Here is a 17,085-nt window from a genome sequence, read left to right as displayed (position 1 = left end):
ATGTTTATTCAGAGAAAGTACGTTTTTGTGTCTGATTTCGTAACTTAATTAATAGTTAGCACTAATTAATTAGCATATTTGAGGTCACCCCCAGGAACCATTAAGATTAACACTTAGTTCGTGAAAATCCGATCATTAGAACGAAAGTTATTCAGGGTGATATCTTTTTTTTTTTGCCGACTGTACATTGGAAATAAATAAAATTTTAAAAAAATTATTTTAGGTTTTCTTTATCTAATAACACAAAGCAACCGAGAAGGACAAATAATAAAAATAAATAAATAAATAAAAATGAAATTATTTTAGCTGTATTAATGGTGTTTGTATATGTCGTTTAGTTTTGTACATGATTCTGTAATGGTGTTCAGTATTAAATTAATGATTATTCAATTTTTTTTCAATCCGTAATAATAACGGGCATCCAGTTAGTAATGTAATAAGATCAAATTTTTCTCATCGGCAATAATATTTCGAACTCATTATTTAGATAGCATATATTATTATATTACTGTTTCAAACTCACGCGAAATTTATTCAGGAGAAAACCTGATCAATAACTTCTAAATTTCAGATATAAGATAAGATTTGAACTTATGAGGAAGTCGCAAGTAAGAAGTTTTTATTTGTCACTTCAACACGTGTATTCAACTATTATCCAACTATTATCATTTGCTTATACTCTTAATCTTACTGCTTCCTCTTACGCAAAAGAAGAAGAAAATTTTCTACAGCGCGTGTCTAGAAGGTTACTGATAACGTGTTGTTTCGACAGCGCGTGTTGCTAATAATTTATAGATGTATCAGATACGCTGCAGGAAGTCGGACACGGAATCGAACGATTGTTATAAAAAGCATACTTTTGCATGTTTCCTTCTGCTTCGACATGAAGTGTTTCATATTTACCGTTTTATTGATCACAGTGGTGATCCTTGTAACAGTACAAGGTCAAGGTGGTAGTCCTGGTTCTCCTGGAGCACCAGGTACTTCAGGATGCCCTGCTGGCCCAGGAGGGGCCGGTAGTCCAGGAGGCACTGGTGGCCCAGGAGGCACTGGTGGTCCAGGAGGCACTGGGGGCCAGGGAGGAACTGGTTTTCCAAATTGCCCTGGTGGACCAGGAGGGGCCGGTGGACCAGGAGGTGCAGGTGGTCCAAGAGGAGGTGGTGGTATAGGAGGCTATGGTGGAAGAGGAGGCCCTGGTTCTCCACCTGGAAGTTCTGGCCCTCCTGGACCACCAGGTAGTTCAGGTAGCCCTGTTGGTCCAGGAGGCTCCGAAGGTCCAATAGGAACTGCTGCTCCAGGAGGCACTGGTGGAATGATCATGCTACCCTTGTATCCAGAGTGTGCAACTTATGGTAAATTAATGCACGATATGTTTAAAGGTAAGTTATTTTAAATGAGTGTTAAAATTTTTGGAAATTTTAAATATTGGAATACTTTTAAAGTTTCAGTAAATAAAATAAGAAATAGCTTATTATGTAGCAGCTACTGATTTTTATGTAATATGGTTGGTAGAATGCAAAATATAGATCTCATCATTGTGTTGAAGCCACTGTTAATCATGTATTGAAAAAATGATAAATTGTTTTTAGAATGTAAAACAGAGAATTATACCTATGTAACGGTTGCATTTAATGTAAAGAATATTGTAATGTAAAATTAGTTAATTGTTGGCGGAATACAAAACGCAAAATACATCACGATAGTGAAATGGTTTAGTTGTTTGATCCACCTTAATTTTTATTTTAGCTATTTGGTTCTGACTAATTTTTTAAATATAATTTAATCTTATGTATTAAAATAAAACAATAATAGATTCGATTCTGAACGAATATATGATATTTTTTGAGCATTATTGTATGTTTCCAACTAAAGTTTGGCAACAATTCTGGAAATAGTAATGGCAAGGACAGTGGTTCGAGATCACGGAGTAGTTTATTTCTACCCATTCCTGTCTCATTCAAATTTAATGTCACGTACAATGCGCAAAATAAAAACTAGACCACCCTGAATAGCTTTTGATCGAATGAAGGTATTCTCACGTTCTAGAACTCTATGGTTAGAGGGGTGACCTAATTAGTGCAGACGATGTTTTGAGTTACGACATCAGCCACGAAATCGTACTTTCTCTAAATAAACATAGTTACTTTTTCTCTCGATGAATGGGTACTTGCGAACCCCAAAATATAGGGATATATGGTTAGTTTGGTCAGGAGAGTGGTCGAAAGTTTGGACCCTTTACTGATAATTTTTCTTTTTTGATTTCGCCATATCTCGAGAACTTTTTAAGAAAATTAAAAAATTTTGCACACAAATATAAAATTAATTTAACTACTGATAAGTCCAATTTTGTTTTATTAAATATACAATAAAATAATATATAATATTAAATATATAATAAAAAATTGGATTGTAAATTATGCAATTTTTGACATTATTTTAAAGAATGTATTTTTACACAGCAAATTAGAAAGTTTGAGCCCAATTAGTCAGATAGTTCCTGAAAAATCAAATTCTAAAAATACGACTTTTTCAAAATAAGATTTCTGATAAACTATTTGACCGATTTCGCTCAAATTTCGCTTTGTCCTTTAAAATAATTTTATAATCATGTAATAAACTACTAATCTTACAGTTTAATATATTATATTTAAATTAACTAATTTTATAAATTTGTGCAAAAAATTTTCAATTCGCTTAAAAATTTTTCGAGATATTGTGAAATACGCAAAAAGTAAAATTAACATAAAGGGGTTCAAACTTTGGACAGCTCTCCTGGTCAAGCTATTGGGACCCTAATTCTGAGATTACGGTTAGCCCTTACATTTTATAAGTTTGAAATCCGAATTCGTCGAAAAAATGTTACGCTTATTCAGAGAAAGTACGTTTTTGCGTCTAATTTCGTAACTTAAAATATCGTTAATTATTCAGCATATTTGAGGTCACCCCTTTGAACCATTAATATTAAATTCTAGAACGTGAAGATTCGATCATTAGATCAAATGTTAATTAGGGTGTAAGACATATGTTTATACATTTCATGACCTGTTACATTACGCTTCCTAATTCTCCCTGCACTGGATAAACAACTATGGTGGATTGAGCATCCTGCTATGATTTTACCTTCCACAATGGTGATTCACCAGGCATTAATAATGCTTTTTTACCCGCCTAAATAATACTTAAAAAAGTTTGGCTACGTATTCGACAACTTTTTATGCTCGGTATCTTTATACTCTTTGTAGTGACTTATAGAACATCAACACTATTTTAGATAATCTATGTTGGAGTCACAAGAAATAAAAAGACAATCAATGATTTATATTCTTTTTTCGAAAAAAATAGTATTCTTAGTAAATAATCAGCTGTTTTGCATTAAATAATTTTAAACAGTCGAATGTTTTTAATTTCTTAACAAGGCTTAATTCTTAGGTAGCAGACAATAATTGATTTTTATAAAAACTTGACAATAATTTAAAAAAGAACTTTACTTTAAGGAAAAACTAAATTAAAGTACTAAAAAAAATGATTAATATATTGATGAGGAAATAATAAACGTAGTAGGGTAAAGAATAAGATTTTTAAAAATGTAAAAATTTAGTTAAATAGTTGGTAAAATAGTTCTGCGAAACATTTCCGGACAGGTGATTAAAAAATTACTTTTAAGACGATATATAAGATGTTGAGAAATTTGCGATGATATGAGATATGCTTAAATATGTCTATTACGTATATCTATTAATGTTTATAAAAAATATGTTCACGAAATTGATAAATATTTTATTCCAAATCTATTCATACGTATGTATGTTATTGAAATTTCATCAGTTATTGAGAAAAAAAAACTAAAAATTTTTAAATAATCACATTAAATAAGCACAATCTCGTGTATAATCATATTCTATCAGAAGCATGCTTTTATAAAATTCGACATTCGTTGAATAAAATGTTTTTTATTCAATAAAATGCTTTATTCAAATTTCTTTACTAAATTGCGAATAGATTTTTAGACGACTAAAACATAAACATCGTATTTTATAGTTTTAAAAAAATAAAATTAAAAAGATTAGCAAACGATTAATAGCGAAAAAAATATGAATGAAATTTTACGCTACGTGCGCTTAGTCAAGTTCCTCGTAAGTTTATCACATTATAATATTAATCACCCCATTTAATTATTTCTTTATTGTCGCCAAATTATTTTTTTTAAATAATCAATTTTAATTTTCCTCATCTTCTAATAAATAAAAACAGTTGAAACTTTAGATTTTTCAATTGAAAAATATGTAGATTAATATGGCATAAAAAAATCCATATTTTGAAGATAAGGAGTCCAAATATCAAAAATATATATATATATGTTTATTCAGAGAAAGTACGTTTTTGTGTCTGATTTCGTAACTTAATTAATAGTTATCGCCAATTGATTAGGTCACCCCCAGGAACCATTAAGATTGTGATAAGAACCATTCGTGAAAATCCTATCATTAGAACGAAAGTTATTTAGGGGGATATTTTTTTTTTGCGGACTGCACATTGGAAGGAAATAAAATTATAAAAAAAATATTTTAGGTTTTTCTTTATCTAATAACGTAAAGCAACCGAAAAGGACAAATAATAATAATAAATAAAAAAATAAAAATGAAATTATTCTAGCTGTATTAATTGTATTTAAATATGTCTTTCAGTTTTGTACCTAATTTTGTAATGCTGTCCTGTATTAAATTAATGATTATTTACTTTTTTTTCAATCCGTAATAATAACGGGCATCCAGCTAGTAATGTAATAAGATCAATTTTTTTTTAATCGGCAATAATATTTCGAACTCATTATTTAGATAGCATATATTATTATATTACTGTTTCAAACTCACGCGGAATTTATTTAGGAGAAAACATGATCAATAACTTCTAAATTTCTGAAATAATATAAGAAATGAACTTATCAGGAAGTCGTAAGTAAAAAGTTTTAATCTGTCACTTCAACACGTGTATCCAACTATTATCATTTGCTTATACTCTTAATCTTACTGCTTCCTCTTACGCAAAAGAAGAAGAAAATTTTCAACAGCGCATGTCTAGAAGGTTACTGATAACGTGTTGTTTCGACAGCGCGTGTTGCTAATAATTTATAGATGTATCAGATACGCTGCAGGAAGTATACACACGGAATCGAACGATTGTTATAAAAAGCATACTTTTGTATGTTTCTTTCTGCTTCGACATGAAGTGGTTCATATTTACCGTTTTATTGATCACAGTGGTAATCCTTGTAACAGTACAAGGTCAAGGTGGTAGTCCTGGTTCTCCTGGAGCACCAGGTAATCCAGGTTGCCCTGCTGGCCCAGGAGGGGCCGGTAGTCCAGGAGGCGCTGGTGGCCCAGGAGGCACTGGTGGTTCAGGAGGCACTGGGGGCCAGGGAGGAACTGGTTTTCCTAATTGCCCTGGTGGACCAGGAGGGGCCGGTGGACCAGGAGGTGCAGGTGGTCCAAGAGGAGGTGGTGGAACAGGAGGCGGAGGTGGAGGAGGAGGCCCTGGTTCTCCACCTGGAAGTCCTGGTACTCCTGGACCACCAGGTAGTCCAGGTAGCCCTGTTGGTCCAGGAGGCTCCGGAGGTCCAATAGGAGCTGCTGCTCCAGGAGGCACTGGTGGAATGATCATGCTACCCTTGTATCCAGAGTGTGCCACTTATGGTAAATTAATGCACGATATGTTTAAAGGTAAGTTATTTTAAATGAGTGTTAAAATTATTTTTGCACTGTTTAATATTGGAACACTTTTAAAGTTTCAGTAAATAAAATGAGAAATAGCTTATTATGTAGCAGCTACTGATTTTAATGTAATATGGTTGGTAGAATGCAAAATATAGATCTCATCATTGTGTAGAAGCCACTGTTAATCATGTATTGTAAAAATGATTAATTGTTTTCAAAATGTAAAACATAGAATTATACCTATGTAACGGTTGCATTTAATGTAAAGAATTCTGTAATGTAAAATTAGTTAATTGTTGGCGGAATACAAAACGCAAAATACATCACGATAGTAAAATAGTTTAGTTGTTTGATCCACTTTAAGTTTTATTTTAGCTATTTGGTAATTTAATCTTATGTATTAAAATAAACCAATAATAGATTTGATTCTGAAATAATATCAGATATTTGTTGAACATATATTATTGTATGTTTCCAACTTAAGTTTGGCAACTATTCTGGAAATCGTAATGACAAGGACAGTTGTTCGAGCTCATAGAGTAGCTTATTTCTACACATTCCTGACTCATTCAAGTTTAATGTTATGTACAATGCTCAAAATAAAATCTGGACCACCCTGAATAGCTTTCGATTTAATGAAGGTACTTTCACGTTCTTGGACTCTATAGTTAGAAGGGTGACCTAATTAGTGCAGACGATGTTTTGAGTTACGAAATCAGGCACGAAGCAGTACTTTCTTTAAATAAATATAGTTATTTTTTTCTGAATGAATGAAGATTTTCGACCCTCAAAATATAGGGGCTACGTTAGGATATATGCTTAATTTGGTCAGAGGAGTGGGCGAAAGTTTGAACCCCTAACTGTTAATTTTCATTTTTTGATTTCGCCATATCTCGAGATCTTTTTAAGTAAATTGAAAATATTTTGTCCAAAAATATAAAATTAATTTAACCACAGATAATTCCACCCAAAAAATGAATTTCGGTAAGCCTTTTTTATTTTTTATTGTTTTACTAAAAAGCAATGGAAAAAAAATTGGATTGTAAATTATGCAATTTTTGACAATTAAATAAATTTAAATTATACAACTTTCATTTTAAAGAATGTATTTTTACACGACAAATTAGAAATTTTGAGCACAATTGGTCAAATAGTTCCTGAGAAATCAAATTCTGAAAATACAAATTTTTCAGAATAAGATTTCTGATAAACTATTTGACCGATTTCGCTCAAATTTTGCTTGGTCCCTTAAAATTAAATTTTTTTTAAAATGATGTAATAAACTACACATCTTGCAGTTTACTATATTATATTTAAATAAACGAATTTTATAAATTTGTGCGAAAATTTTTCAATTCGCTTAAAAAAATTTCTCGAGATATTGGGAAATACGCAAAAAGTAAAATTAATGTAAAGTGGTTCGAACTTTGGACCACCCTCCTGGTCAAGCAATTGGGACCCTATTTCTGAGATTTCGGACAGTCCCTTCTGGGGGGGGGGGGTCGGAATCGAATTCGTCGAGAAAAAGTTATATTTATTCAGTGAAAATACGTTTTGGTGTCTAAATTTCGTAACTTAAAATATTATTTATTATTCGACGTATTTGAGCTCAGCGCTTTGAACTATTAAGAGTAAATTCTAGAACGTGAAGATTCGATCATTAAATCAAAAGTTACTTAGGGGGGCTCGTTTTTTTGTTTTGCACGCTGTAGTGGGATAATGTAAAGCATGCGTTTATACATTTCATGACCTGTTACATTAGGCTTCCTAATTCATTCTCTCTGGACTGGGTAAATAACTATGGTGAATAGAGCATCTTGCTGCTATTTTACCTTCCACAATGCTTTTTTTTCCACCTAAATATTAGTTAGAGATAATGTGTATGTTTCTTTGACTATTTTGACAAAAAATTTTAAGTTGTATAACTTAAAATTTTTACATTTATGAGAAAATAATAAAATAAATAACCTTTCACTTAAAATTTTTGCATTTTAAGAGAAAATATTAAAACCTCTTACATTTATTTTGACATATTTATAGTATTTTTAGTAAGCCTTAAATGATATATTACATTTAAAATACAGTAGCATGAATGCATGCTATAATCGTATGCTATAAAAGTATATTTTATTTTTCAGAAATGCGGAATGATAACAGAATTGGTCCAGAGCAGTGTCAATCAGGAAATCATACAGTGAGTTATAGTTATTCAATAAACGTAATTACATTAATGAACGTAATAAATAAATCTAAGCATAATAAATAAATCTAAGCAGTTCTTATTTTAACGTTTTCTATAAACTTTATAACGTTTTCTAATAACGTTTCTTGCAATTTCAGTTGACGCTAAAGAGACTGAGAGAAAGAAAGCGTTTTTGAGGCTACCAGAATACGGTAAAATTTACCGTGATACTTGCTCTATGAGAATACCAAAAAGCTCGGTAGTTTTTACCGCAGCGTTTCGATAATGATTTCTGAAAAAATAACAATAAAATATGATTTCATAATGTATAATACATAATTCGGTAAATGTTGCAAAATATGATTATTTTATATCATGATACCTCAAAGCGTGGCAAAATAAAAAAATAAAAACATTCGATTAAATTTACTTTTTAGTTTTATATATTCTGCGAACTGTGTAGTCATAAGAATAATAATGTTAAAAACCAGAATTTTCGGTAAATCAAACCAAACGCGCGGTAAAATTACCAAATGAACGGTTTAAATACCGTATATTTTGGTTTTATTAACTAGAATTATGGTTTTTATTCATTAGAAATGTCCTTACCATACAGTAAGGTAATTTTTTCAGACATTATTTCCCCTTTTTTTGTAGTATTAATAATGTAACCAAACCGCTTGTGTTACTGCTACACTGTACAAATCAGTTATTCTACAGATAATCTTGCTGATGTGCAGATTTACTAGGATGATTTCTTAAAATATCGCAACAAAGCAGTAACAAATTGCTTGTGTTAATGCTACTGTGTAGAAATGATTTATTCTACAAATTATCTTGCTAATGTGCAAATCAACTTGAGTGATTTCTTAAAGTCCCAAAAATTCGTAAAAATGTAACACATTTGACGTTATTTATTTTCTTAATTAGAATGATTTTGTAGAATGATATACAAAATACAAAAAGTTGTTTCAATCTCAAGTGAAAAATTTAGCACGGAACCTTTGTATTAATTCACTTTTTGAAGGTTTTGAGAACATTTAACAGAGTTGTTTTATGAAATTAGTGAAAAGAATATGATTCAATAAAGTTGGATTAATAAAGAAAACCAAGCATTTTTTATATATTATCTTTTGTAATACATTATATTCTTCAGCAGAATAACCACGAACGGTCCTGTCACCGCTTTTGCGATTTGTTTGTAGATTCCGTGCGTTGTCCATTCAGAATATTTCATCATTAATTTAAAACTAAGGTTATTAAAAATTAAACTTAATATTGGCTTTCTGCTTTCAGATAAACCAAGTTGAATAATAGTTTTAAAATGTATTGGCTTACTTTCAAACTGTATTTCTCAGTATAATGAAAAGTACAAATTAGTACTTTAATTATAGTATGCCAGTATTTATTCTGCACTAAGACTTAGATTGCAGTTGATTGCATTAATTGAGTTGTATTAAACGAGAAAATAATAAGTTATCAAGTTCGTCCGAACTAGCATCATAGCTTGTCTTATATAGTGGGCAAGTGTCTACAAAAACAACCTTTTTTTAAAAATAAAAATATTATTAAATAAACAGTTTTGCAATTCCAAATATGAACAAGAATGCAGGTAAGCGTCCAAATTATTCTTAAAAAAAACACTTCATGAGTTAAAAAAATATATTAAATATGGTATTTTCATAAATTAGAAAAAAATGACCGAATAGTCCCCTTTCCCCTGTCAGGCTAATTTTAATGCGCAGAAACTCTTATAATTCGAAAAGCTGCTTTGCAAAAATGTCATTATAAAAGATTTTACATTTTGTAATTTTTTAAAAAGAAACGATAGTAAGTTAAATCATGAAATCAAATATAATTAATTAAAACAATTTTTTTAACACTTCTCTGACTGCGATTTCTAGATATACTACATAAATGAATTATAAATTCGATTTATTTTAAAATTTTTAAAATAAAGCTTTTAAATTAAAACTTCGAAAATAATTTTAATGACTATTTTCGTATCGTCTTGACCAAAGCACTTGAGCAATCAAGATCGATTCCTAAGTACGTTTAAATCCATACTGAGAAAAAAAAAGTATAGTCAAAACCACCAAAATAAGGTAAAATTTATCATATTTCTGGCTCTATCTATAGGAACACATGAAAGCATGTTAACTTTTCGGTAATGATTTCAGGTAAGATTAACAATAAAGTGTATTTTTATTTGTTTCTCCACTCATGTTCCTCTGGACTTAAATTGCAAAAAACACTTTTAGTTGCCAATGAAAAAATTGAAAATAAAATATAAGTTGTAAACGAAACAATAAAACCTGCGGTGGCCTTGATGGAGGCCAAAAGAGGTAAATCAGAGCAAGTGAGAAACTCATGTCGTTAACTAAGGAATCGACATCCTCAATAATGAAACACGATTCCAGAGCAGATTTGAGATTTGCATTAATTCAACGTGGGTATAAAAAAATTTCGTCTTTGTTTTACACATTTATTTTTATTTTATTTTTTCCTAATTATAGTTAACAACGTGACGTTTTTTTAATTTTTTTATTTTTTAACCAACTCTGGTTTGTATTCTTCATTAATGTCTGGTGGGTATTGAATATTGGTTCTTTGTAAGCATTGTAATAAATTACAGATCGAATTGCGGTAAATTACCAACACCCTGTGCTGTGCGCATCAATCGTAAAATTAATTTTACCGTAAAATTCATTTTTACAGCAAATTTCAGTACCATATATTTTACATTAATAATTAATCAACTATAGTGACTCCGTGATTTTGAAATAAATATTGCGGTAGAACTTGCAGTATATAATGTTTTTTGTTCCGTGAAAGTTTACCATAAAAAGTACCGGAACTCTGGATGACGTACCTCGTACTGTAATATGATCCCGAATTTTTCATCGTGTAGACTTTTTCCACCTTTAAATGTTTGAAGTTATTTCTTTTTCTAATAGTAGAATAAAGGTACTTTTTTGTCGTGTTCCTTAATTTTTTTTAATGTATTTATTTATTTACTTATTTATTAGATATGCATGTCTAAAGATGTGGAAAAGGTTCGCTGTGCAGTAACTGAGCCAATGCCACAAGAATGTGTGGATAAGATTATGGAGTTTGTACAAGGAAATTCATGTAACGGAACCGAAGTTTGATGAAATCGAAATTTAACTTGTAAATATAACTGTTGCCACCTTTTATGATGAAACATTAAATGTGGGTGAAATAAATGTATTCAATTATGAAGTTTTACATTTTCTTATACAAAATTTGTTTCAATAACACACATTTCATGTTTAAAACTTCGAAAACATTTATTGATTTAATGTTCATGATAAGTAGTTGAATTTCTTACTGAAAAATTAGAATTCCGATTTAAATTTTTTTTAATTATATCGCTTCGTTCTAAAGAATTTTTTTTCTAATTGAATTGTTTGAAATGACAGATGGATCAGATTATAAACAGCCATTTATACAACTGAGTAATTGATTACATTTGCTGATTTAATGCTGATTTAAATATAATTTTGTCTCGAAATAAAATGCCTATTTGATTTAATTCGGATACAAAACCACGAATATTTTGTTTAAAAAAATATATTTAACTTTATCGTTACTTTTAATGGTGCAATAAAAATTTTATATATCTGAGGATTCAAACTAGCTTCAACTATCACAAATTAATATATAGATTATGACAAAAGAATAAATTAAATATAATGTTAAACAAAACATATTTCATTTCATTGTACCTTAACAATTTTATCAGCTGTCAAAAGAATACAAAATAAATATTGTATAAATGTCAGAAAAGTGAGCTACCTTGTTTAAACCAAACCCAATGCTGACATGAAATGGTAAATGGATCATTGGTCAGAGTCCACTAGCTGTCGAGCTAACCTTGTGAGGTTTTTTCAACTTTCCTCACCATGTAAAGCAAATACAGGTTAGTTCCATTACAAAGTCTTCCACGAAGGCCAATTTTTCACAGTGCTTGATCAGGGAGTTACTTTGTCGTCGCACGCGGTTAGGGGCACTTCTCTATTATGACCTGTACTGGAGCACGCGAAGGAACAGGTCATAATAGGGTTTGGCTCTTAGTATGACGTATGACGACAACTCTGGGCATGGATTCTAATGAAATTTTAATTTTAACTTTACTATGGAATAATATCTTTGCATACGATCTGTGTATGTTGCTGAAATACTACGTTATTCATTAGTTTTGATTTTTCATCTGTAATATAAAATGTGTTTGTGATTTTCTCGCTTATAACTCTATAAGTCTGTGTTCTAGTATTCTGAAATTAGGACAGATGTGAAAAGGATTAATTATAGTTCTTGATCCAAACAATTGCTCAAAAATTTTAATTGATCGTTTGGGAGAGACGTTTAAAAAATGATATTATCCCATATCAATTAGCCATTATAAATAAAATTGCAGACGATTTTGTTTCATCAAATATTTTAAAGATAACATCTGGGTTTTTTGCTAGCTTATAGTTTTCATAAATTGTTTTTATTATTTAAAAAAAATAGTTCATAACACTTTTTTTAATGTTTAGTTGTTTTTATTCTTTATGTCTCAATTATTAGCAAGAGCGTGCTAGTATAAGTGGACTATCTCACCAAATGAGCATTCCTAAAGTAATCTGAAAATACGTGTTTATTTTTTCCTACTGTTTGAAACGTATTCCTGTAAAACAAAATTATTTTGAATTAAAGGTAACTTTAATAAAATAAATTAGTTACTGAAACGCAAAGTTTATAGAGAGATATTTTTCTTCGTTTAAAAGAAAAGAAAAAAATTTTAATACTTTTTTTTGATGCTAATGATGCTTATTTGATTTTGATAATGAGTACTAGCTGAAATAAAAAAATAAGCTATAGACTAAAATGCAAAATTAATTGAGAAATTCAATTTATTCGTCTAAGAGAAAGGTAAAAAATCGTTTTGGTCTAACTGACAATGATGATTAATTAAAGTTGGTGAAGGCAATATTAGTATCCTGATTATTGGTGCAGTTTTATTATAGATACCGTTGAAAGGAGTTTTTCATGGTCCTACGATTAAGTACCGGAAAAAACCACCAGTTTCTGGTACATTTTGGTGATTGTGAGTCTTCTTCGTTCAATAGCATTTTTATTTGAACCGACCGGACTTTAAGGGTAGTAGTACTGTGTGTGTAAGGGTCAGGGAACTGGTCTTGCATCAGAAAGGTTCTGGGTTCGAATCCTAGGCATGGCAAGGATGTTCTTTCATTCTCTATACTATCTGTCCTTCCTGTGGGTGCAACGTTGGCCCACCTAATATGGTGCCACTGAAAGAGCTAACAAATCTGCCCTGTAAATGTCTGTATTGACGAAATGTTAACACAGGTGTACAGTCCGCAAAAAAAAAACGAATCACCCTGAATAACTTTCGTTCTAATGATCGGATTTTCACGAACTAAGTGTCAATCCTAATGATTCCTGGGGGTGACCTCAAAAATGCTAATTAATTAGTGCTAACTAGTAAATATATTAAATCAGACACAAAAACGTACTTTCTCTGAATAAACATATAATTTTTTACATATTTGGAATCTAGACACATGAATTAGGGAAAATTTTAAAAAAATTGGATCGTAAATTGGGTCGCAATAAAGGTTTATATATTTGGCGATAGTCCTGAAATCCGCCAAAAAAAGTCGCCTGCGCAAATGAATATTTTAAGATAACCCATTGACAAATTCAAAAGTGGAATGCTTAATTTTACTAGGTTGCTAGGCAACCATGCTATGACTGTAAAAAAATTGAAATAATGTTTTGTGATTGCTCAGAGGGGTCTAATTCATTGTTAATAGAAAATGTCTCGAAGTTTCTAGGCAATTTTTAAGCTGATTTCTGTCTAAAGAGCAAAAAAAAAATATTTTGATGTCGTTTGAAAAGAAAATTTGAATCGATTTATAAATTATTTATGTTTTTCTAAGTTTTTAGAATTTAAATACATGTACTTTTTATCTGATATTGTTTAGATTATGCTGTTTTTGCTAAATTTATTCGAGGATTTCATATTAAAATCAAATTAACATAACTTATTACAGTTATGTACAAAATTTTAGGGATAATCATTTTTTCAGCTTTAACCCCTTGAGTACGGGTGATTCATGAAAGCATTCGTACAAAATCAGAATCAAGATGTAAATAAGTAAAAAACGGTAGCTTAAATACAGGCGTTACTAATTTCGTTAATAATTAAGAAGATTTTGAGGCATCAAATGATGAAGTTAAAATGCTTTTATGAAATGCGATATCTTTCCATTAGATGTAAAAAACGTGGACTTTAACAAATGCATGCAAAACAGCCACCAAGAATAATGAGCAAGACAACTTATCAGCAAAATACATGCTTCGAGAGTAAGGATGCACTATTTCTTCAGAAGCATGAGAAGGTAATCTCACAAGTTATGCTGCAAATTTTTAAAGGAAAATTGACGTCAGAAAAGTTTAATCTCCCAAATATCCAATAGCCTGAGCTTTTCTCAATATTGATGAATTTATTTCAAAAAGAGCATTTGGTTAATCAAATTTTGGCCCTGAAGCAGATACAACTAACATTGATAATGAAAGTATCTTGAAAACTGATTTTGATATAAGTCCTCTTGAGGCATTGTTAGTTGCAAAAACAATTGGTTCCATAAGTAAATGGTAAGTACTGCTGAAGACCCACCAGATATAAGTCAATGAGAGATGGATTTTACTCAAACTTCGAAACTCCTTTTTCTCATTTATTATCCAGTGAGGAATTCCAGAAATGGTACGGGAAAATCAAAAGAAATTTCGAAGATAAATTTACATTGGCTAAAAATTTGGAAAAAAGAGGAAGGTTAAATCAAAAGAAAAAAATTACTTGTTTGCATTAACTTCAGAAAAAGAACGAAAATTTAAAGAGATTGAAAGAGCTGAAAAAAAGTTAAAGCAGAAAATATGACGAAGAGAAAAAATATACTTAGAAAGATTACGAAATAGTTTAAAAAAATATGGGGAAAAGAGTAAACAAAAAAGTGATCGAATTATAATAATAATAAAAACATCATCGGATTACGCAATGATAAACATTCATAATTTAGCTGTGAGAAAAAAATGAAAAACCTTTTTTTTTTTAATTATGTATTCAAACTTATTTTACTTTCCATTCCATGACTGAAAAAAAGTAACATTTTCCACGTTAACTGTGGTTATATGTTGTAATTCCAAGAAAAATCGTGTTTTCAGACATTTGTGTGGCCTCTGGATTCCTAACGAGCATCAAACTTTCTCTGAATTAAGTGTTCATTCACTGGAAAATTTAGTGTTTATTCAATGGTAAGAACTGTTCCTTCACTTGCTTATCTTACTACTTATTATTTAAACCACCAAAAGCTTAAAACAATATTATGTTAGTTATCTAAATTCTTTTTACATAATTGTATTTAATATCAAATATGTCGGCACCATCATTTAGCTAAAATTAAAAATTTTGAAATTTTTATGATTTTTTCTTAAAGGCAAGCTAAGCTTAAGTGTTCCTTCGTTCGTTAATTTACCCTATAAGATGTTGAGAAATTTGCGATGCTGTGAGAGATGCTTAAAAATGTTGACTACGTATTTATATTAATATTTATAAATATATATTCAAGAAATTGATAAATATATTATTCCAAATCTATGCATACATATATATATTATTGAAATTGTATCAGTAATTGAAAAACAAAATAAAAAAATAAAAAATAATCACATTAAATAAGCACAATCTGGTGTATAATCATATTCTATCAGAAGATCATATCATATCCTATTTTATAAAACTAGACATTCCTTAAATAAAGTGTTTTTTATTCAAAATGTTTTATTCAAATTTCCTTACTAAATTCAAGATCGCAACGCTCGAGTACGCCCTCCAGCGGGGATATCTTTCAAACACAGAACACGCCGAACATTTGAAAAAAAATTTCTCAATAATTTTTAACTCCTATTGTCAATAAACTTGCAACTCATAACTTCCGATTTCGCTATCGCATACTGTTACAGATGTGTGTATTAAGGTAAAATAAATTTTCTTGTCTTCAATTAATTACGAATTAAAGTGAAGCTTTCGTCATTGCTTTCGTCATTCCAGTGAATAAATATGAATTCAGAACATACAGAATTGTAATAGTTATAGAATATTCTTCTTCGTTATAGAATAGTATATATTTCTGTATCCATATAATTCGGAAAACAGCAATAAAAATTATCCAAGTTACTTGAAATAGTGCCATTTGTGCTGATTCTTAATTAATTTTTATCGTTTTCTTGGTAAGTATTTTTTAGTTTTGAAAGAATAAGTTCAACTAGAATTCAACTATTCTGTTTTTAGCTACATATTCAAATTCCTATCAAGATCTTACAATTATAAAATTTTGCTGTGTAGTATGCTATCTAAAAGTAATGAAAGGATAAACTAAGTATCTATTATTTGAGAATAAAGTTTTCAAGCAAAGAACATATCAATTTGGAATTCTCCGGGAATTATAATCAGGTAAGTGCAATGATTTTTACAATAAAAAATTTGCTTGTAAATATTTTTTTTTTCATTTGATGATAGTTCTATACAGAATGCTTTTTTACGACTGATTAAGAACTATAAGAATAAAAGGATAAACAATATGGAAATTTTTTATTTCAATATGAGGAATTTTTAAAATCGTTTTTTTATATTAAGAATTCTTTATTTTACGTTTTTTAGTTTGTAATTTTTTGATAAAAATTGTTAAAATAATCGTTTTGAAAAATTAAATGGTATAACATTATGTGTAATGCATACTTCTTGCATATTCTAATGTTTGAAGTAAGATGATTCAAAAAAGTATGGAATAAAAATTCGGTACTTACGTAATAACGCCACCGCAACTACAGATTTGGCGGTTCTTAAGTGCCTCCAATCTACACCAAACTTTTTGCAACAAATCATAAAATAAAACACTTTATTTAAAATCAAAGTAATTTATCGGATTTTGGTGGACAATGGGCAAAATATTTCGCTCTTGAAAAAATAAAATTGCATCTTGTTCTATTTTTGGCAAATCCCAAAGACGCATTTTCGTAGCACTAAAAAATGGTAACAAAAATCGAAGAACAAATCATTTTGGAATTCTTCTGATTTATAAAGCAGGTAAGTGTTAATTTTTA

The 17,085-nt window shown here is 29.9% G+C and overlaps 2 protein-coding genes across 3 annotated transcripts in view; one reads left to right on the top strand and one right to left on the bottom strand.

Annotated features, from left to right (window-relative positions):
- Positions 1–11,136, top strand: part of LOC122268318 (uncharacterized PE-PGRS family protein PE_PGRS20-like) — a 12,303-nt gene extending 1,167 nt beyond the window's left edge. The window contains exons 3-6 of the mRNA XM_071186456.1: positions 746–1,379; positions 5,127–5,717; positions 7,850–7,905; positions 10,923–11,136. Coding sequence (XP_071042557.1) covers positions 746–1,379; positions 5,127–5,717; positions 7,850–7,905; positions 10,923–11,045 — 1,404 coding nt within the window. The 3' untranslated portion in view covers positions 11,046–11,136. The remainder of the gene's footprint in view (positions 1–745; positions 1,380–5,126; positions 5,718–7,849; positions 7,906–10,922) is intronic.
- Positions 1–17,085, bottom strand: part of LOC122271244 (cuticle collagen 2-like) — a 120,150-nt gene that overhangs the window by 22,490 nt on the left and 80,575 nt on the right. The gene's annotated exons all lie outside the window — the stretch shown is intronic.

The sequence above is a fragment of the Parasteatoda tepidariorum genome, chromosome 10 (assembly GCF_043381705.1).
Source record: "Parasteatoda tepidariorum isolate YZ-2023 chromosome 10, CAS_Ptep_4.0, whole genome shotgun sequence".
NCBI classification, from domain to species: domain Eukaryota; kingdom Metazoa; phylum Arthropoda; class Arachnida; order Araneae; family Theridiidae; genus Parasteatoda; species Parasteatoda tepidariorum.
The sequence above is the reverse complement of the archived record's forward strand: the minus strand, read 5'-3'. Positions and strand labels throughout refer to the sequence as shown.